At 40.5% G+C, this 22,497-nt stretch overlaps 1 protein-coding gene across 1 annotated transcript; it reads left to right on the forward strand.

The window, feature by feature from the left end:
• The first annotated feature begins 9,769 nt into the window (after positions 1-9,769).
• Positions 9,770-10,699, forward strand: LOC146869295 (olfactory receptor 2D3-like). Its single transcript, XM_085633305.1, has one exon. The coding sequence runs from the start codon at positions 9,770-9,772 to the stop codon at positions 10,697-10,699; it is 930 nt and encodes a 309-aa protein (XP_085489431.1).
• Positions 10,700-22,497: the final 11,798 nt, after the last annotated feature.

Genomic DNA, 22,497 nt, shown 5'->3' on the forward strand with positions numbered 1-22,497 from the left:
GTAGTGGAAACATAAAGAGATGGAATATATAAGTTAGTTATTTATTTGAGTAAAGATAAATTAGTGTTTTAGTTTAATTTGGCAGTTTAGTTAGAAAAGAATATTTACTTACGTTTTTAGAATAGTAATAGGATGTAGGTTTCTTCTGTTTAGTAGAGCTTCTTCTTCGTTCCATGCTTTGGTTTAAGGCACCGTGGAACACTTGTTTTAATTGGTTTATATAGTGGTTTCAAATTGTTTCTTGAATGTTATTGGTTGTTTTCTGTATGTGGCCTTTCTATTGGATGGTTTGAATTTTTTTTAGTTAATTGGTTTCCTTTTATGGAAAATGCTAAGTAAGAGTATATTTAGTTTTAAAGGAGGAGAGTTTTAAATTATTATATATAAAAAGATTGTTTATAATGTGTACTAATTTTATTTAAATGTGTTCGAAATGCCAATGTGATAATTATTTTAGGTTTTTTTTATTATGTTGTTAAATATAGAGATCGCTATAAATGTTATGTTTATGTTTAAGTAGAATCTCATTTGAAAATGTATGTTTTGGTAAAATATTGTCTTTATGTTGTTGAAAGTATTGGTTTTATTAGTATTAGAATTGTCGATATATTTAAAAAAACGATATTATTGATGTCTATATTTTGGTTATCGATATTTGTGACATGTGTCATATTTATTAACTTATGTCGATATTTAGTATTTCGATATTAATGTGTGCGATATTTGTGTGATCGATATAATTGTATTACGATATTGTAGTGTCGATATTAGTGTAGTTTTTTAAATAAGTATACAATGTCGATATTTTTGATGTCGATATATTTGTTGCGATATTTGTGTAGTTCGATAATGTGTCTGTCGATAATATGTCAGAGATCCCCTTATTTTGTGCTTTATTTTCCAGGCTCTGTCGTCGACATCCATGGTTTTCTATTATTTTTTTTACATTTTTTTATTAGTTTATCATTTATTTATATGTTAATAAAAAAATAAATGTTGCAAATAGTTTTTCGTTAATCGTTTACATATATGTGTATAAAAAAATAAAGTTTAAAAAAAACAATTAATAACGTTTTTGGTTGTTCTCATCACTGCTGTGTGACTCTTTATTGTTCTTATTAATGTTATTTGATGGAGTCCACCATGGTGTTAACTTTTGGGGCACTTATCATGGGAATACTGGTGATGTCTGCAGTTTACACTAACTTCTGAATAGTGTGTTCGATTTATCTCAACTTTACTTCCATTAAAGTGCTGATAATGAAATGCAGAGTAGCCTATCCCGTACAAAAAGACACGAGGTTCACCTTTGCGATTGATTCTAAATACAAAAATCCTGTATTGAATTGCACTGAGGTAGTGGCTGCACTTACAGTGGGCACACAAAATCAATTAAGAACTCTCATTGTATTTATATTGATTGGGAATAGTGCGTCAAGGGCTGGATCTTGACGAGATACACTGCTCAGTTTGTATATTGTTCTGCACATGAAAAAAATCACATCACAACTTTCACACCAACTACAATGCGAAACAAATTCCGGCAATAAGCCACGTTAGCAGCAGGTATTTTACACCTGCTTTCTGCTGGTGTTAAGCAGGACGAGTACCTGCACCATGAAACGGAACACAGCCAAGAGCCACACCAGAACACCCACAGGTGTCATAGAATCAATGAGCATGATGCAGGGATACCCATGAGGGCCACAAGACTCATCGCAACAACTCCAGGACCGCCAACGCCCCCAAAACCCACATCTGAGCAAGTGTGTCCCTGTGGTAATTGTCTTAGCATGATAGGCATGAGCCCTGCAACATCACAGTGTGCTGTCACCTCAGTGTTGGCAGTGAGCCTGGACATGTAGCTACGCACGCATTCTCCTGCATGCACAACCGGCATGTGCTGGTCCGGAGTACACAGGTCAGCGCAGGGGTGTGCCTATCCGGCAAGGGGAACAGGGTGTCTCGGACATGTCCGTGTACAGGAAGTGCGGTAAGTTTGAATGTAGCAGGACATGCGCAAATAGGTATTACAATGGTGTGCCGTACGAGTGCACGAGATACAACAGCACACCGTAGAAAAGTGTGGGGGCTCATGGGAGGGAGAAGCAGCTGTTTGGCAATGTAACACACAGTGAACTCGCCCATGTGCCACGTGCTGGGCATCTCATCCATGATAACCACGGTCGCAGACATCCCACAACACCAACGACCGGCCTTTGAACACATCCTGCATGAATGCAGCGTGGTTTTCACTTCTATGCTCGTTCAGTGGTGTGATGTTGGCGGGTTGTGTGACTTGTGCTCCTTGTTGGTGTGTTTCATTTTGGCCATTGTTTGTCTAAACTTGTGCTGTACCTAATTGTGCATGTGTGCCATTCCGGCCACCTCCCCCCGTCCCCCCACTCCCTGCTTCTTCCTCTTCCTGGTTTCCTGGTGCTGTTGTGTCTATAATTGTGTTGCTCCACACATAAACACATGTAAAGAACAAATTAGAATAGTTCCTTGATTCTTTTAGGTTTCAAAACTTCTCTCTATTGGTTTCTTTTTCATTTTCCATATAAACCGTTTTTTTAATATTCAACAACACATAGAAGTCAGAAGTGCAACGTATTCTATCAACACACTTTCTAGAACATTCTACAACACGTGCAGGTTAAAAGTTCACCAAGTTTTTTAAACTTAACGATATTTTTTTGCAACATTTTCTCGAACATTTAACGGCACGTGCAGGTTAAAAGTTCACGATTGTTTTAAGTTCGAACAGTGCCTTCCAAATGCAAGTAGCAGCTGTGGTTCAGTTGAGCAAATTTTATTCTATGATATGTACTCCACGTTGAAACTGCTTTTTCTTAACCAATCACAAAGATGCTTTTCCACAAAATGAATGTGCACCCTAATTTAAAAAAAGAATGCTTTTCAACTCCCAATCACGTATCGTTTTGTATGGCAAAAAAAGTACTTCCCTATCTTTAAACATATCTCTTATTCTACCAAGGAACTGCATGAGCTACAGACATCTTTCCATACCTTCCAACCATACCTTCAAAATGCTAGTGTGGATCGTAGGACATAGCTATATTTTCAGGTGCAAGAGGTATGCAGAACACAGACGTATTGACTTAGACCTAGGTTTACAAAATGTGGACATTAAATGGTTTACACATAGAAGATTGAAGTTGCACCAATTGCTACCTTTGGTTAAAACCTCTTTGCACCTTCCACACCCTGACCTCATGATTGTGCATTGTGGTGGAAATGACCTAGGCACATTGACTGGGGTAGGTTTGGAAATGTTTATGAAGGACACCTTTGGACACCTCCACTCAGCACCATGTGACTCTGGGCAAGAGCTCACTTAATAGCTCACATAATTTCCCACCGGCCTCGAGGGCCTTCAGACCCATAGGGGTGAGTAGTTTGCGCTTTACAAATACCGTATTGATTTGATACGCGCAAATTTACCTTCGCACTCCCTGTATAACACCCCCTAAGCAACATACACAAATTACAATGTTCAAAACAAAAGTTCCTCCGAGTAGGTATAACTACATGCTGACACTACTTGACAGATGTGGCACAGCGGCCAGAGCACATGACTTCACAGCATATGACACACAGTTTGGACTCACGCTTTCATCCCCGACTCCGGCTGCTCCTCAGCTTAGCACCATGAGACTTTAGACAATACCTCACATATTTTCCGTACCCCAGGACTTTCAAACCAGTAGGAGTCAGTTGTTCGTCCTAGTAGGTATAAACACATGCTGACACTACTTCCACAGGTGTGCTGCAGCGGCCAGGGCACATGACTTCACACCATAAGACACACAGTTTAGGCTCACGCTTTCATCCCCGACTCCCGCAGCAGCTCACCTTAGCAGAATCAGACTACGCAATACCTCACTTAATTTCCGTACCCAGCACTTTCAGACTGGTAGGTATGAGTAGTTCACTTCGCACACCCTCTATTGCACACCCTAAACACCCCACAGAGGTTACAGTGCTCATACCCTCCTCTTACCCACATTTTTCACCCTTTTTCTCCCTTACTCGCTTCAACGGAATCACAAAATGGCGGCCAACACTTCCTAGTTGCAAACGCTCGCAGCGCTCGCAGCCAATCAGCAGGAAGCTCGTGCTTGTAACGCCTCAGCCAATCAGATGGCCGAATTCCCAAATATCGATATCTGTAAATTTCGATATTTCTCAAAAACTACTGAACGAATTTACACCAAAAAAACAAAAGCGTGCTTTCTAGACCAAGACCCTTCTCCCTGCCAAATTTGGGGTAATTCTGTTCAACCTGTAGCCTTGTCTAAAGTTTCCTATGGAAATTAACATTGAAAAACCACATTTTGGGACCCCCCTTTTTTCTCAGCCCCTCCTTGACGAATCACCCCCAAACTTTCAACAAGGAATTAGTTTTGAAAATTTCACGAAGATTCATCAATCGGCGCCAAAGTTATTGCGAATAGAATGCTGCCATTTTCCTATAGTAACTAGGTCCTCACTATAACTGTCTATTGGCGACTGCCAGTAGGGAATATATATATATGCATCTATATATATATATATATATATATATATATATATATATTATCTACTGGCGGTCGTCAGTAGATAGTTATAGTTAGGACCGTGTTTCCACAGGAAATCCGCAACATTCTATTTGGAATAACTTTAGCGCCGATTGATGAATCCTCGCGAAATTTTTAAAATAGGTGGGGCGCTCCACTCCGCTCCTACCCTGAAAGTCTCGGGGGGATTCGTCAAGCGGGGGCTGAGAAAAAAGGGGGGTCCCAAAACGCGTTTTTCCCATGCAATTTTCCTCAGGGACCTTTAGTCCAAGGTACAGCCCAAACTGCTGAACAGAATTACTTTAAATTTGGCAAAGAGGTAGTCCTCAGGTCAGGGATGTGCTTTTGGCATATCTGGAGTCAATCTGTTCATTAGTTCCTGAGAAAATTGCAGTTAAAAGTACATACATATCTATAGGCTACTTATTACAACAAACCCCTCCAGTGTTGAGAAGCAGAAGGCCACACGGAGAATCTCTTGCAGAAGTCTTTAATGGGATGCAGGCATAATGCATTTCGGCGACATTTCGACATTCCTCAGACATATCTATAGGCGCGCACCGTGCGCGCACGGTGACGTGCGCGAGCGCAATTCTGATTGGTTGTTAGATGTCAGTAAACATTCGAATCGGTCGAAATCCGGAAGTGTCGGCCCCCATTTTGTCTCTCGCAGTCTGAGGCAGTGTAAAACAAAGGTGGAGAACGTGAAAAGGGGGCAAGGTGGACAGTTCCTGACCCCCTAGCCTTTGTCAGGGGGTCACTGAAGGACCCCCAAGGATGAAAAAAACATTAATTTTTTTTTCGAAAATGCGCGGGGTGCGCGCACCGTGTGCGCACGGCACGATCAACGCATCGTGGGTGCTCGGTGCGCAAAGCGCACCGAGTGACCACCGTGCATGCACGGTGCGCGCACGGTGAAAAATCTGAAAAAAAAAATATATTAATAAATACATAACTTAGCATTTAAAAAACCGTACAAATTCACTTAAAAAACCATAGGTTTCACACACGTTATAGTTAGGAATTAGCATTTAAAAAACTTTGCAAATTCACTTAAAAAATCATAGGTATCACACATGTTATAGTTAGCTGGACATTTCCCTCGTAAAAAACCAATGAAATTCCCCCGTTATAGTTAGTGCAGGCAACTATAACTCACGCGACCGCAATCCACTGCTGATGACATCAGATATTACATCACTGATTACATATGTGGCTTTCTCAAAAATAAATATTTGTAATATATGTATAGCTAAAGATTAATGGAAGAAGACATGGGTAAATAGGTGTCTAAATACAGTGATGTAATATCTGACGTCATCAGCAGTGGATTGCGGTCGCGTGAGTTATAGTTGCCTGCACTAACTATAACGGGGGAATTTCATTGGTTTTTTACGAGGGAAATGTCCAGCTAACTATAACATGTGTGATACCTATGGTTTTTTAAGTGAATATATATATGTATATATATATATATATATATATATATATACATATATATATATATATTATCTACTGGCGGTCGCCAGTAGATAGTTATAGTTAGGACCGTGTTTCCATAGGAAATCCGCAACATTCTATTTGGAATAACTTTGGCGCCGATTGACGAATCCCCGCGAAATTCTCAAAATAGGTGGGGCGCTCCGCTCCGCTCCTACCCTGAAAGTCTCGGGGGGATTCGTCAAGCGGGGGATGAGAAAAAGGGGGGGTCCCAAAACGCGTTTTCCCCATGCATTTTTCCATAGGACCTTTAGTCCGAGCTACAGCCCGAACGGCTGAACAGAATTACTTGAAATTTGGCAGAGAGGTAGCCCTCAGGTCAGGGATGTGCCTTTTGAAGTGTAAATCTGTTCAGTATTTCCTGAGAAAATAGCATTTAAATCAATATATATATCTATGGGCGCGCTCCGAGCGCGTACCGTAAGCTTAACGGCAGCGTGCGCGTACGGTAAGCTTACCGTAAGCTTACCGTACGCGCACGCTGCCGTGCGCGAGCGCGATTCTGATTGGATGTTAGATCTCAGTAAACATTCGAATCGGTCGAAACCAGGAAGTGTCTGCCGCCATTTTGTCTCTCGCAGTCTGAGGGGGTGAAAAACAAAGGTGGATAACGTGAAAAGGGGGCAGGGTGGACAGTTCCTCACCCCCTAGCCTTTGTCAGGGGGTCCCAGAAGGACCCCCAAGGGCAAAAAATTAATTTAATTTTTTTTTTCAAAAAATCGCCGAATGCGCGCAGCGTACGCGCACGGCGTAAACGGAGAAATTCCGCGAGGAAAAATTCCGCGAACTTCGCGTAATTACGCGTACCGTGCGCGCACGGCAAAAAAAAATTTCAAAAAGGAAAGCTTAAAAAAAAATAACAAAAATTGTGAGGTAAGGTTGGCTCTTAAAAGAGCCGTTGGGTTAATACAGGGATGGAGGAAAGAAAGAATGGGAATATTATGAGTGTCTACAAACGTGCTGGTCTATCTTATTGTTAATAAGGGAAACACTGGTCTCCCCAAAAATAATAAGACCACAACAAGTTGTACACCTCATTGCAACCCTCCCAAATCGAGGGTTAACGTTCAGAGGAGCAGAAGAAGGTGATGCTCCCACCTCAGAGGAAGGGCTCAGCTGAGCTGCCGATGATGTACTCGGCTGAGCTTCTGAGGTTGGGCTCTGGTGACTTACTGAAGAGTTTTCTCCAGTATGTCGAGCAAAGGTCCTGGGATGTCTATCCCTAAGGTGTCTCATCATAGAGTGATTTCCAAAGGAATACTTCTTCCTTGGATTTCCTCTAGATAAAACACGGTCCCAAAGTGTGCAAGTGACCAATGGAGCATTGACCTTTTTCTCCCCCTCTGGAAAAGTAAAATACTCCCATACAAAAGAATTCTTTTGTTTCCTCCTTCTCTGGATGATGGTGGTGCTGCTAGCCTCACTCTCAGAAGAGGTCTGCTGTTCTGCCATTGTATCTCAATGTCAATTCAGCTCCTTCTCCTAGGGGATCTCAAGCAGTAATGAGGGGAATGGGTGTAGTGTGGGAAGTTTCTGGAACTGAAAGTAGTTTCAACCAATGAAAAGCGTTCTTTGTGGATCACATGACCTACCGTGCGCGCTCCGTAAGCTTACGGTACGCGCTCGGAAACAAGTGCGCATGCGCGAACGTGATGCTTACGGAGCGCTTACGGAGCGCGTACGTAAGACGCACTCGCGCATGCGCATTACACGCCCCTGCGTAACCGCGACGTTGCTTCCGCGTGTACGCGTACGTCACGTACGTATCGCGTAAGCGCGCTGTACTTATGACGTGCGGAGCGCGTAGCGTCAGCTTACCGTACGCGCATCGTATCACGTAAGCGCACCGTACTTATGACGTACGGAGCGCGTAGCGTCAGCTTACAGTACGCGCACGGAAAAAAATGCATTAAAAAAAAAATTAACCATTCCATAATGCAGGATATAGTACATATATTATTTTATACATAGGTTTACCAAAAATCTCAAAAAAAAATTTACATTTAAAAAACCGTACAAATTCACTGAAAAAACCATAGGTTTCACACACGTTATAGTTAGGAATTAGCATTTAAAAAACCTTGCAAATTCACTGAAAAAACCATAGGTTTCACACATGTTATAGTTAGCTGGACATTTCACTCATAAAAAAACAATGAAATTCCCCCGTTATAGTTAGTGCAGGCAACTATAACTCACGCGACCGCAATCCTCTGCTGATGATGTCAGATATTACATCACTGATGACATATGTGTCTTTATGAAAAATAAATATTTGTAATATATGTATATCTAAAGATTAATGGAAGAAGACATGGGTAAAAGGTGTCTAAATACAGTGATGCGGTCGCGTGAGTTATAGTTGCCTGCACTAACTATAACGGGGGAATTTCATTGGTTTTTTATGAGTGAAATGTCCAGCTAACTATAACATGTGTGAAACCTATGGTTTTTTCAGTGAATATATATATATATATATATATATATATTTATATATATATATATATATATATTCACTGAAAAAGCCATAGGTTTCAGGAACGTTATAGTATTTTTATCAGTGATGTCATCAGTGATGTCACTGACCATGTCATGAATGGTGTAATATGTGACGTCATCAGCAGTGCATTGCAGGAGCGCGAGTTATAGTTAGCTGAACCAACTATAACGCCGGGATTTCTATGGTTTTAAATAAGCGAAATATCCAACTAACTATAACGTTCCTGAAACCTATGTTTTTTTCAGTGAATATATATATATATATATATATATATATATATATATATATATATATATATATACATATATATATTTTTTTTAAACAGGAAAGCACCTCCACCGCTCGGTCTTCTCCCAGGTGCTCATTCCTGCGGTGGTGAACCGCTATAATTGCAGAAACTAGCCAGGCCCTTCTGACACCATTAGGAAAGCACACACAAGAGTGATTGAAGCAAAGTGCTTTATTGTGCAGACCCCCTGCACTGGCAGACGCATTTGACCTTGCGGCTTTATCAATGTCAGTTCTCCAATTCAAACACGGCAGTATTTAAAGTGACAATACATCACATGTCTTTTTGTGAAAATCAAGGATGGACTTACGAAGCATTGGTGAAAAATGTCATGGCGGCCATCTTTGAACATGTTTTCTACATTTACTCGTGCAATCACCTATATACAAAGGTCATTAGTGCAATGACATGACATTTTTTACCAATGCTTTGTAAGTCCTTCCTTGATTTTCCCGAAAAGACACGTGATGTATTGTCATTTTAAATACTGCCGTGTTTGAACTTCGACTTTATATCACAAGCAATAAACTACAAAGTAAGCTGTTCCTGAAATACAGTCAATAAAATTGATATCCAATAAGGTGAACATTATTTTTAGGGTTATTTATAGTATAGTATAAAAGTAAATGCGATACCAAGGTCCTGCATTTTCTACTCATAAATGTATGAATCGAGCAAGGACAAACACTTTTCACTTGCATAACAATTCTCGTTGAGCATGTTCTCATCTCTCACTGACTTATAGATGACTTATATATGACACATGGCTTTCACAGTGGCTGAGCATGCAATGCTTCCAAATTATCTCAATTACAAAAATACAGGAATAGTTTAGTCTAGTTTTCAGAGTTTATAATAATTGTGTATCTTTTTCCTAGGTTCAGATGAAGTAATACGACCATGGACTGTGGCAATCGATCCTATGTCAATGAATTCATCCTGATGGGATTTTCAGAGTTACATTCATTTCTACGCATCACATTGTTTGTATTCCTCATTTTTGCCTACCTTGCAGCTGTGATAGGTAATATGATCATCATATTACTGGTATCTGTGGACAACACCCTCCACTCACCAATGTACCTTTTTCTAAGAAATCTATCTTTCTTGGAAGTCTTTTTCGTCTCCTCAACAGTCCCCAAGTCTCTAATTGACTTCCACCTCAAAAACTCCAGTATTTCATTTGGGGGCTGTGCTGTGCAGATGTTTGTGTTTGTTTCTATGGGGGTCACAGAATGCCTGTTTCTTGGGGTGATGGCATATGACAGGCACGTCGCCATTTGCAACCCTTTACGATACAGTGTGATAATTACTCCAAGAATCTGTTCTATCCTGATGATTGTTTCTTGGACGTGGGGAGTGCTTGTTTCCATTGGACAGACCAGCTTCATCTTCAGTTTGCCATATTGTGGGTCTAAGATCATTAACCACTTTTTCTGTGACATGCCAGCAGTTCTGAGTCAAGCTTCTGTTGACACTTTCAAGAATGGGGTTAGCGTGTTTATTGCCGCTATGGTTGGAGGCATTTTCCCCTTTACCTTGATATTGTTCTCCTATGTGAACATCCTTCGCACCATCCTCAAGATGAGCAGTGCAGAAGGGAGACAAAAGGCTTTCTCCACATGTGGCTCTCACCTCTTTTCTGTCACTCTGTTTTACGGGTCCACAATGTGTATGTACCTGCGAATCAGGCCAGGCGACTCTCAGGAGCGGGACAAGCTGCTGTCTCTTCTGTACAGTGTGGTGACCCCGATGCTGAATCCGGTGATCTACAGTCTCAGAAACCAGGATGTTAAAGGTGGTTTAAAGAGACTAATAAAAAAGGATTGAATTAGCCCCTTAATAAAATGGAGTCAATGTGCAGAAAATATGGTGACATGTTTTGAAGCTGCCTATAGTGTTTTGTTATCCGTTCCTCGTGAAGCTTTCCTGACCTTCAAGAGGAACGGGAAGAATGTTGCAATGTTGTTTTTCAAATTAGTTCAGCATGCACTGTGGCATGCGAGTAGCATGTAAGACTTGTTAGGTTTCAAATGTGTTACGGTTGCATGGGGACGGTTAGCGGACTTACCGGGCAGTCTCATGTGGGATCTGAACCTGGAAGCTGCTACCTCATCTTCGTCTGGTCTATACTTCAATACATTTTGAATTATAAATTCACTACGTGTTATTCCTCACTACACGTATTATTTGGCGACGATCCTGCCGGACGAGAGCCTGCGTGTCAATTCAGCAATTTCCGGATTTTATTCACTGTTTCCATCAGCGCTTCAACGCTCCTAATTGGTTTAATTTTCGTAGTCAGAGCCGCCTTCCTGGAGCAGTGTATCCTGCCTTCCTATTGGTCACCAGTACCATTTCTCACCAATCGCTGTTGTTGCACAGACTTTATTGATTATTATTTCAGCAAACATTGCCGGGATGACGGAAGCGCAGTGCGCTCATAACTGTCACTGCGCTACTATACAGCACAAACGTGAGGCATTATTAAAAATAACCCTTAGTCCTCATTGCTGTCAGCCTATTCCCCGCGCAATTAGCTGTATCTGCACAGCGTTTTTGGTTAATGGTGCTGAATCATGAACACTTCAAAGTGAAGGTGAGACTCTGCATTTCAATTCACAACCTTGATTTGCATAAACTTTCTACGTTGACTCACACAGTTACCTTAGTGTGATTTTCCACGCTGATTCACACAGCTTTATTGGTGTGACTCTCCATATAATGTATAATCCACTCTAATTATTTTCAAACGATTTTAATTGCTTTATTAATCGTTTACTATATCTACTCCACTTACAAACATTACAGTAAATCCACCAAAAGAGTTTTTATGTATTCCTGGTGATCCACCTGTTCCCTGGATACAATAGAAAGAATATTTCATTAACTACCTTTTTACTATTGACCATGCTAACAAATTGTCTAATGATAGAAAGAAAGGTTTATGAATGCACAGCCTTGGTCCAGCAGGTTTAAGAATTTACAACAAATTAAATAAGGATTCTGCTGGAGGTGATGAGAACGTTTTTATTCAAGCTATTAAACATTTAGATAACTATTTCTCTCCCAAAGTATGCATTGGAGTTACACGTTTTAAATTTTTTCAGAGGAAACAACTTAACAATTAATCTATTGATGACTATGCTACGGCCCTTCAAAAATTAGCCATAGGTTGTAGGTTTGGTGAAATTGAAGAAGAATTAATAAGGGACCAAATTGTTATGCATTCTTATGATCCCTCTATTCAAGATAGACTCTGGGTTAATGAAGATAATCCTCTTAAAGATGTTTTAGCAGTAGCTCGTAAAGGTGAATTGTCTGGAAGGTGTGCGAAAGAACTCAAAGGTTCTGAAGATTCTCAACAAGAGACACCTTCCAAAGAGACTGTGGCTAGAGATTTATCTTATAGAACTAAAAGCAATTTTCCTAATAAATCCAGCAGTAAAAAAAGAAGTTATCTCTAATAGAAAATATTTACGTTGTTACAGGTGCGACAGTAAGAACCATTTAGCCAACGACAAAAAATGTCATGCAATTAAAAGCCGTTGTTCAAATTGTGGTAGGGTGGGTCATTTTAGCAAAGTGTGTCATGCTAAGAAATCCAGTAAAGTCAAGTGCATTGAAGGAAAGGAATTTAACTCTAATGATGATGACAGTGATGAGGATGAAAATGATATATCCTCATCAGAGGGTAGAGTTGTACTAAACATTTCAAGTGTTAAACAATCAAACAAGCCCATGTGTTCAATGCTTATGGGTGGAATGAACATTCACATTGCTGCAGATTCAGGTCCTCCCTTCACAATTATTAATGAATCTGTATGGTCTGATAAATTTATCAACAGAATTGGTTCTGATTTATTAACACCCGACATAGCTCCGGAGAGTTTTAATGGAGATCCCATTGATTTATTAGTCTTTAAAAAGCTTTTATTCAGGTTCAAACACAGGAGTGCCCTTTGTAAAATGTATGTGTCAAAGAAGGGTCCATCCGTTCTCGGTTGGAAAGATCAAAAGAAACTGAACATGATTTTAGATCCCAATGGTATTGAACAAGCTTTAGTTGTTGATGAAGGTGACTCCTTAGGAAAAGGTCTATGTAAGGATTTTCCAAATGTATTTTCAGGGACTTTAGGAAAGATTGATGGTTTTGAACATTGCATCCGGCTGAAACCAGATGTTGTTTCTAAAATACATAAACTAAGAAATATTCCTTTTGCAGTCAGGGATGAAGTAGCAAGTGAGTTGAATAGATTGGCCAACGATGGTGTAATTGAGCCAATTGAGAGTTCTCAATGGATTTCTCCATTGGTCGCAGCTAGGAAGGCGTATGGAAAAATTAGGCTCTGCATTGATTTGCGCCATTTAAATGCTAATATTCAAGTTGATCAATTTCCCCTTCCCAAAATCAACGAGATGATTTCTAAAACTAGAGGTATGCAAGTTTTTTCAACTATAGATCTATCCCAAGCGTATCACCAAATTCCCCTCTCAGACACTTGTAAAGATCTCACAGCTTTTGTGTCTCATATTGGGTGTTTCAGATATACTAGGATGCCATTTGGGCTGGCCTCAGCGGCTGCTGTGTTCCAGCGTCTTATGCATAACATTTTCGGTCATTTGGAGTATTTCCTCATATTTAAAGATGATATTCTAGTTATGGGGAAGAATAAAGCTGACCACGAAAGTAAACTTGTCAATGGACTTTCCTTGTTAAACAAATTTGGTTTGACTGTTGAGTATTCAAAGTGTGAATTTGCGGCCTCTAGTATAAATTATTTGGGACATGAAATTTGTGCAGTGGGAATTCGTCCCAAGGCCAAGTTTGTTTCTTCCATAACTGATGCCCCCAATCCAAAGAATAAAGACGATGTCAAATCTTTCCTTGGGATGGTGGAGTTTTTCTCCAAATTTGTAAAAAAAACTTCAAATAGAACCTTTCATATTAGGCAACTTCTTAAAAATAAAACAGAATTTGTGTGGTGTAATTCTTGCCAAGAAGAGTTTGATGACATAAAAATGCAATTGTTCAAGCTCCTGCCCTTCAGGGTTTTGATCCATATGGAAAAAACATCATTACTACTGATGCTAGTGCCACTGGAATTGGCTCTGTTTTCTCACAATCGGATGCGAATGGAAAAGAGCATATTGTAGCCCATGCTTCAAGATCCTTGTCCCCTGCGGAATGTAAATATGCAGTTATTGAACGTGAGGCACTTGCTTGTGCGTGGTCTTTGGAGCATTTTAGAACTTTTGTTTGGGGCAAGGAAGTAATAATCTAGTGTGACCACAAACCTCTGGTTAAGGTTTTATCCAATGTTGGTATGATCAATGTTAGTGCCAGATTAGCTAGAATATCAATGAGACTTTTGGACTATATTTACAAAGTGATTTACATTCCGGTACAGACAATGCTATTGCTGACTTTCTTTCCAGGTTTTCTACGCAATTAGTGAAAAATCAAGATGGCCTTATGGAAGATGTACAGGTGGCATGGTTGTGGGACCATGGTGTTGACTCTATTCAAAGGTCTGAGTGGAATGAGGCCCTTGATAAAGATGATAACTTGAAGAAAGTTTTGGAATTTCTAAATACTGGTTGGCCACCCAAAATTGAGATTAAAGAGTTAAAAGCTTTCTGGGAGGTCAGAAGTGAACTGGCTTCTTTGGATGGAAATTGGATTAGAGGTGATAAATTGGTTGCACCTTTTAGCCTCAGAATTAAGATTATAGCGTTATGCCACGACGGTCATCTTGGAATTTATAAAACTAAATCCATTATCAAAAGTAGGTTTTGGTAGCCAGGTTTAGATATTGAGGTGGAGAGAGCTGTTAGGAAATGTGAATTATGTGCTTCAGCTGATAAATCACTTAAAACTTTAAGACCACCCATGAGTTATTTCATGTGTCCAGAGTATACCTGGCAGAATGTTGCAGTGGACATTATGGGACCCATAGGCAGTTCAGGAATATATATCATTTCCATGATGGACATGTTTTCAAAATGGCCAGTAATTAAGGTTATAAAGAACTTGGATACTAATACTGTTATAAAATTATTGTGATGAAGTCTTTCTTAGCGAAGGGATTCCTGCTTTAATTATCAGTGACAACGGAGTGTAATTTACTTCCGAAAATATGGCTTTGTATTTATCTAAGTGTGGTATTACTCATAAAACCACTTCTTTATACAATCCTAGTGGAAATGGATTAATTGACAGGTACAACAGAGTATTAAAAGGTGCTATTCAGTTGGCCTTTAAAAACAATGTCTCCTGGGAAATCCAAATGTTGAAGACTCTTTGGTCCTATAGAGTTTCCATTTCTGAAGCTACAAAATTCTCTCCTTTTGAACTCATGACAGGAAGGAAACCCGGGTCCAAATGGGTTCCAGGATGGATTAAAACTCTTGGTGATGTCAGTTGGTCATCTGCAGCGGTCATGGACAATTTATACTACAAACATAGAGAATACAAAAAAATCGTATGACAAAAAACTTAATACACATGATGGTAATTTGTCTATTGGTCAATGGGTTAGAATTAAAAAACCTGGTTTCATTCCATAGAATAGCAGCAAATGTTATGATCCACAACGCATATCTCAAATTAAAAAAAATGCTGTCATTTTGGAGGATGGAAAATGCTGGAATCTCAAAAGAGTTGCATTGTGTAAACAACCTCTCAATGATATTCCTGATAACTGTCTTCCCGAGGATTCTCGACAGTGTAAAAAATATACTAAAGCAACCATCAGTAATTCTCTACAGAGATCAGTAGGATCCATGGGTAGCGTCCACAATAAGAAGATTCTCAGGAAAAGAATAATCAGACCTCCACGTGTTTTGCAAGATTATATTTGTGATTAATTGTATTTTTTTTTTTTTTTTTAGGAAAAGGGGGGGATGTGTAGTGTTTTGTTATCCGTTCCTCGTGAAGCTTTCCTGGCCTTCACGAGGAACGGGAAGAATGTTGCAATGCTGTTTTTCAAATTAGTTCAGCATGCGCTGTGGCATGCGAGTAGCGTGTAAGACTTGTTAGGTTTCAAATGTGTTACGGTTGCATGGGGACGGTTAGCGGACTTACCGGGCAGTCTCATGTGGGATTGAACCTGGAAGCTGCTACCTCGTCTTCGTCTGGTCTATACTTCAATACATTTTGAATTATAAATTCACTACGTGTTAGTCTTCACTACACTGCCGATAACCACAATTTTTAAAGCAAATGTTTTCCGTGACTTGTCTCATTTGACTAATTTAAAATGCCTATTAATACTTAGTATAGACACTTCTAGAGGAAAGGTCCAGCGGCTTTCCCAAAAACCAACAAAATGTTTGACTGTAGAATTCCAAAAGAGACATCAGATTACTCCAACAGTTGTTTTAATTCTGCCAATAAAGTTTTCATTGTTTTTCAGATCTTATAACAACACGCAGATAGTCAGTCGATGGGACACATCTCCTCAGCGATTGGTTGCAGTAAGTGTCATTCATATTGTTGATGGGCACATTACACTCTTTGGATGTTGGGAATGTCATTCCTCATTCATGGAGTGTTTTTCCTTCATCGCTATACTACTTTGCTTACGGCTTACATTCCGCTCCCCAGAGCGCAACTATGGACTGACAATATAGAGGGTAATTCTTGTAGGGTCTAGTTATGCTTCTTAATAAATTCAATGATTGTTAGTAAATATCGCCAGGCCCAAACATGAGAACACACTCATTCTTGAAGAAATTACATGTACGCCAAGGCGACTGCTCAGTTACTTGGGAAGGTACAACCCTGGTGCTTCAACAGAAGAGAGTGTTTTCTTACCTCGAGGCATAGTTCAGCTGCACAGGAGCAAAATCTCAAAGTTGTTAGCGCGGAGTCTTCGGTGCTGCTGTTCAGCCAGCTGGGAATTATGGAAGGCATGTGGCTGCAGCATGCGAAGTTTCACCAGTAGTCCTGTGCCATACATGCACACCACCCCTCATTATCGTCATCCCAATAAAGTAAGCCAGCATGTGTTTTCCTAGCTCTCCTCCCCTTACACTGTCTCAATGGAAGGTCAGATCCCTACAACTGAACTCCGGTTGTATGAACGACTCTGCCTGATCTATCCCAAGCCCTATATTATGTTTCATACGTGGATTTGTTTTCCATTTTCGGAAACCGACTCCTGTTCCATTGTAAGCCACCAGTTACAATCCACTGTGCAGGCAAAATATGTTGCTTCCTATCTGACAGCTTCATCACTACCATATCAAGCACCATACCATACGCTGGGCCACGTTATATATGTTGGGGTGACAAACCATTTGTGAATTTTGCACCCCTGAAATGATTTACTTATTCAAAGACTTTTGTGCGAGGAAATTTACTTATATGGGTGGGAATTGAGTCAGCAAGTTTTGTGCCTATATAACTCATCCTTGACCTGAACAGTGACCAATTTCCTACGGCAATAAATGCAATGGGTTGAAACTTTGATGCCTGCAATTGATGATTCACAACAACACTAGTATCCCATATGCGTTCATATTTGAGTGAGTTCCAGTATTTGTCATATAAGAAAATTAAGTCCATGAGGACATTTAAGTGCATTGCAACATGTACAGTAAAATACGCTTAGGACACTAGCAAAATGTCATACAGCATAGACATGCTGGTGTATGTTTTATCACAGCATTTTCGAAACAATATTTGTGCATTTTAAATATATTTATATGATTACAAGTTTCCTTCAGGAGAAGTAGCCAATACTGCTGTTGTTCTTAATTCTCAGTCAGAAACAACTTGAATTCCCTACTGAAATTCCCCTTCAACTTCAGTCTCACCCTACAGCACTCATGGTGCTACACCCTACAGCACTCATGATGCTACACCCTACAGCACTCATGATGCTACACCCTACATCACTCATGGTGCTAGTCACAAGATCATCAACATTCTCCAATTGCCAAAACTAATGCTGCACTCCATTCCACAAATACAAGACTTGAAACTACCACCTCAATCTCTGTTGTGGAATTAGTCTTCCCCCAACAGCAAATACATCACTAATCAGGTAATCACTATTCACCTTCCAGAATGCCATCCGGTGGAATTTCTCTCCATCAACCCACCAATGCATCCTTAATTGATGCCCAAAGGAAAAGGCATACAAAGATGATGGTTTCTCCTGTTTTGGGTCTCACTGAAAAAGCAAAGGTTAATGTAACGTTATAGTGAGGTGAATATGTCAGTGACAAAATTAAAGTTTTGTGCTAAAAGAAAACATAGAAATTCACCAGTTACAGTTAGCAGAGTTAACTGTAACTTGCACTCCTGCCATGCACTGCTTATAACTTCACATATTACATCACTCGTGAAATGTTCTATAGTATAGTTTATGACATCACTGATGAAATCTCAAAGTGACATCATTAATGACAGCATGTTACTTTACCCTTGGGCATTTTTCGGTGAATTTCTAAGATTATCAAACTTAAATTACTTTAACCTTTGGTTTTCTTCAGTGAAGTTCTAGTTTTTTTTTAACGTAATGTCATTGCGATTCTCATATTACCATGACTAGAGAATCTGGATTTCATTAAAGACACGGAGTCTGACATTGTGCATTTTCCTTTAATGCAGACCCAAGCAGCCGCATACATCACAATAGATAAAGTTCCAAATAGTATAAAGGCAACACATAAATGCCATGAGACAGTAACAAAGAGCCTCTTTTAAATGAACAAGAGATCAGTCCATAAAAAACTTGAGACGTCAAACTTCAGGATAATCTTCAGAAGTAGAACAAATGAAGGAGGAAGAAGAAGGGTTCCAACGGTGAAAAGGAATTAACGAAGTGAAGGGATCCATCGTTGATAAGGTGGTAAAGGAAGCAATTAAGGATTACCTGAAAAGAGAAGGGAATTAGTTCGAATAAGAAAATTCTCAAAAATTCATAGATAATACACAAGTATAAAGTGCATTACAATAAAATGCAATAAGTAACATTGTCAATGAAGGAGGAGGGAGGGATAATGTCAGCCTCCGTGTCTTGTAAAGGCTACATTATGCATGTTTGTAGCTTTCTAAAAATATCAGACATGTGTTCAATAGGTTTACAATAAGGATGTGCAAAGGTACTGGCATAAGACCAGTCAGCAGCTTTAAGGATGTCATCCAACTTACCTCCAGGCCAGAGAGATTTACTGGGTATAGCATCTCTTAGGGAATGAGTTTGAAATCTGTTTAAATCAATACCAGCTAGGCTCATAGCAGTTTTGATTATTGAAGAGATCAAGAATCAGTTTAACGTCCCAAAGAGTTTCATATCTGGCTTTAGGAGGTCTGCTCAAGCGCATACTTTTCATGACTCTACAGATAATTACATTTTTACCAATAGTCTTACCGTTGATGAGGGCATGACCCACGGAAATAGCAGATCTATAACAATTGATAGATCTATAACTCAGGGCTCTCTCAAATTGTTCGACAAGGAAATTGACTATATCAACAATAGGGGCCTCCAAGGGATCTTGGTTCCTTTCCAAGCACCAACATACCCATATTTTCCAGATATTGTTATATGTGTAATGTGTGCCTGGTGCCCAAGATTCTCTGAGGAGAGTTGAAGCCGTCTCCGAAAGGCCTGAGATTTCATTGGATCTCCTAATACTTTCCAGGTGAGAAGGCATAAACTCCTATTCAGAGTTAGGGGATGAATTCGACCGTCTACGTCTGTAAGAAGATCCTCTAGGAAAGGAATTAAAAAGGGGGGACTGCAAGTCAGTTCTAGAATGGTCGGGAACCAAGCCTGAGAAGGGGTTATCAATAAGAGGCAACACTGTTCTTGTCTCACTTTCTATAGGACCCTCTGAATCATGGCAAACGGGGGGAAGGCATAACCTCGGATCTCCTTCCACGATTGAAGGAAGGCGTTGACTGCTAGAGCACCAAGGTCGGGCATCCAGCTGAAGTAGTTCTCGAGTTGGAAGGTCAATCTGCTTGCGAACAAGACTATCTCCAGGGGGCCCCAGATATTGTTCAGGGTATTGAATACTGAAACATTCAGTTTCCAATCGCTGTAATCCATGAGGAACCTCGAGTTCCAATCTGCAGAGAAGTTTGCCATTCCCGGAAGCTATTCCGCTTTGAGCGAAATCTTGTGCTCCAGACACAACATCCAAAGCTTCTTGGCTAGATTGGATAGGTCCGCAGATTTTGTGCCGCCTAGTCGGTTGATATAAGCCACTGCTGACATGTTGTCCATCTTTAGAATGACGGACCTTCCTTGAAGAGAATGTTTGAAACTCATAAGGGCGTAGGGACCGGCAGTCAAATCGAGGAAGTTTATGTGGTGAAGAGATTCCTCTCGAGACCATAGGCCACCAGTGTTCTTATTGAGTAAGCAGGCTCCCCAGGTGTGAAGGCTTGCATCTGATTCCAAAACAAATTCTGGTTTTGGACCAAATATTGCCTTCCCATTCCATGCTTCTAGGTTGTTCAGCCACCAACTCAATTCAGAACGAGCTTCTTGGTCCAAGCAAATCCGATCTCCGTACCATAGTCTGGATCTCAGGGCTCTTGCTTTGATCCTCTGACGGGCCCGATAGTTGAGGGGTCCAGGAAAGATGGCTTGGATGGAAGACGAGAGAAGGCCTAGGAGTCTGGCAAGTTCCCTCAGGGATAGGTCTTGATGTTTCAAAACATACCTTATTTCCTTTCTGATTTTTGAGATTTTCTTTGAGGGAAGTAGAAGAAGGCAACGTATTGTGTCTACCGTGAATCCCAGAAATTCTATGGACCTTGCGGGAGTCAGACATGATTTTTCTTTGTTTATGATGAATCCTAGATTCTCTAGGAGATTCATCGCGAAGTTCAGATCCTGGACCAGTTGATAGGCATCTTGGGACATAATAAGGATGTCGTCCAGATAAATGATTAGACAAACTCCCCTTGATCTTAGATAAGATACGACGGCTCTCATAACTTTGGTGAAACACCAAGGGGCGGATGAAAGACCGAAAGGGAGTGCTTGAAATTGGTATAAGTGATTCTTCCAAAGAAACTGGAGAAAGGGTTGATGAATCTTTGCCATAGGGATAGTGAAGTAGGCATCTTTAAGGTCTAGTTTGACTAGCCAGTCTTTTTCTAGTAGTAAATCCCTGAGAAGATGGATGCCCTCCATCTTGAAATGTCTGTACGTCAGAAACTTGTTCAGGTCTCTCAGGTTTATGATGGGTCTCCATCCTTTGTCCTTTTTTTCTACCAAAAAGAGGTTGCTTATGAAGCCCAATTGTTCGATTGGGACTTCTAAAATTGCACCCTTTTGAATCATAAAGGAGAGCTCTTCCTCTATAATCTTTTGTTGGTCCAGAGTCAGGTGAATTTCCTTCGGGAAAGATGTCTGAATAGGTGTATGTGGACAATCTATCATAAAACTTTTCACCGTATATAAAACCCAAGAATCTTGAGTAATTAACTTCCAATTCTTTAAAAAATGTCTGAGTCTGCCGCCCACCTTGAAGGGGGAAGAAGGAGAAGGGAGAACACTCACCTGAGGATGAATTGGAATTATCTGTTCCACTTGATCTGAATCCTCTGCCTCAATGGCCTCTACCTCTTTGAGGGTAGAGAGTAGTAAACAAATGCCCAGTTTTGAAAAGGCTGAAAGTCAGAAGTTAAGCCCCTTTTTTTTTTTTTAAGTATAAATAAAACTTGCAGTCATTAGAAAAGAAATGCACTTGCAGTGATCTGCGGGCAAAAACAGCTCTTGAAACTGAAACTGAAGAAAAGCGCTTGAGCGCTATTTTGCCATGGGACTCCCCCCCCCCCGGCCTCTAGCCCGATCTGCTTTACGATCATCTGGAGGCCGGAGGGGAAGAGAAATGACTGAGCAATGGGAGGTCGAAGCGCTCCCGTTGCTAAGGTATTTTCCTTGCTTCTCTGTTCTCCGTAGTGAAGAATCGGGTCGTTTTTATGTAATTGAAGGTGTGGGGCTGCATGCCCCACCTCCTTTGGTCCTGGGGAGCCCATTCCCTAGAGCCTTTTTAATGAAAAAATAGAGGTGGGTCTTGTGACCCTTGGGTCTTATTTATCCCTGAGGACCCTATCCCCTTTTTTATTTTGGGAGGGAAGGGGAGGCAAGTAGCCCCCTTCCCAAGGCTTAATTGGCCCTAGGGACCCCACCCACTTGGTCTTTTTTTGTAAGAAAGGGGGGTACATGCCCCCTCTAATTAGGCCTTGGAGACCCCATCCCCCATGGCCATATCTATATTAAATGGGAGTGGGCATGTGGCCCACCTCCCTGAGCCTCATTAGGACCTGGGGACCACACCCCATAGGGCTGTATTATTTAATTAAAGGGGAGAGGGCTTATTATGCTCTTGGGGACCCATCCACAGGGCTTCTTTTTTATGTTAAATGGCAGTGTTCAGCACAGCCCCTCTCCCTGACCTCATCTGGCCCTGGGATCCTACCTTTAAAACGGAACTAATGTCATCCCTACCCCCACGTTTCTCATCCAAACCGTACTTCAAAAAAACAGAGCCTCTCAAAGCTCTATCATCCCACCGATGATTTTTAACATCTACATGAAGTCATTAACGGCACTGATCAATGGATTTCACCTCACATGCTATAACTATGCAGA

The sequence above is a fragment of the Triturus cristatus genome, chromosome 1_1, assembly GCF_964204655.1.
Source record: "Triturus cristatus chromosome 1_1, aTriCri1.1, whole genome shotgun sequence".
NCBI classification, from domain to species: domain Eukaryota; kingdom Metazoa; phylum Chordata; class Amphibia; order Caudata; family Salamandridae; genus Triturus; species Triturus cristatus.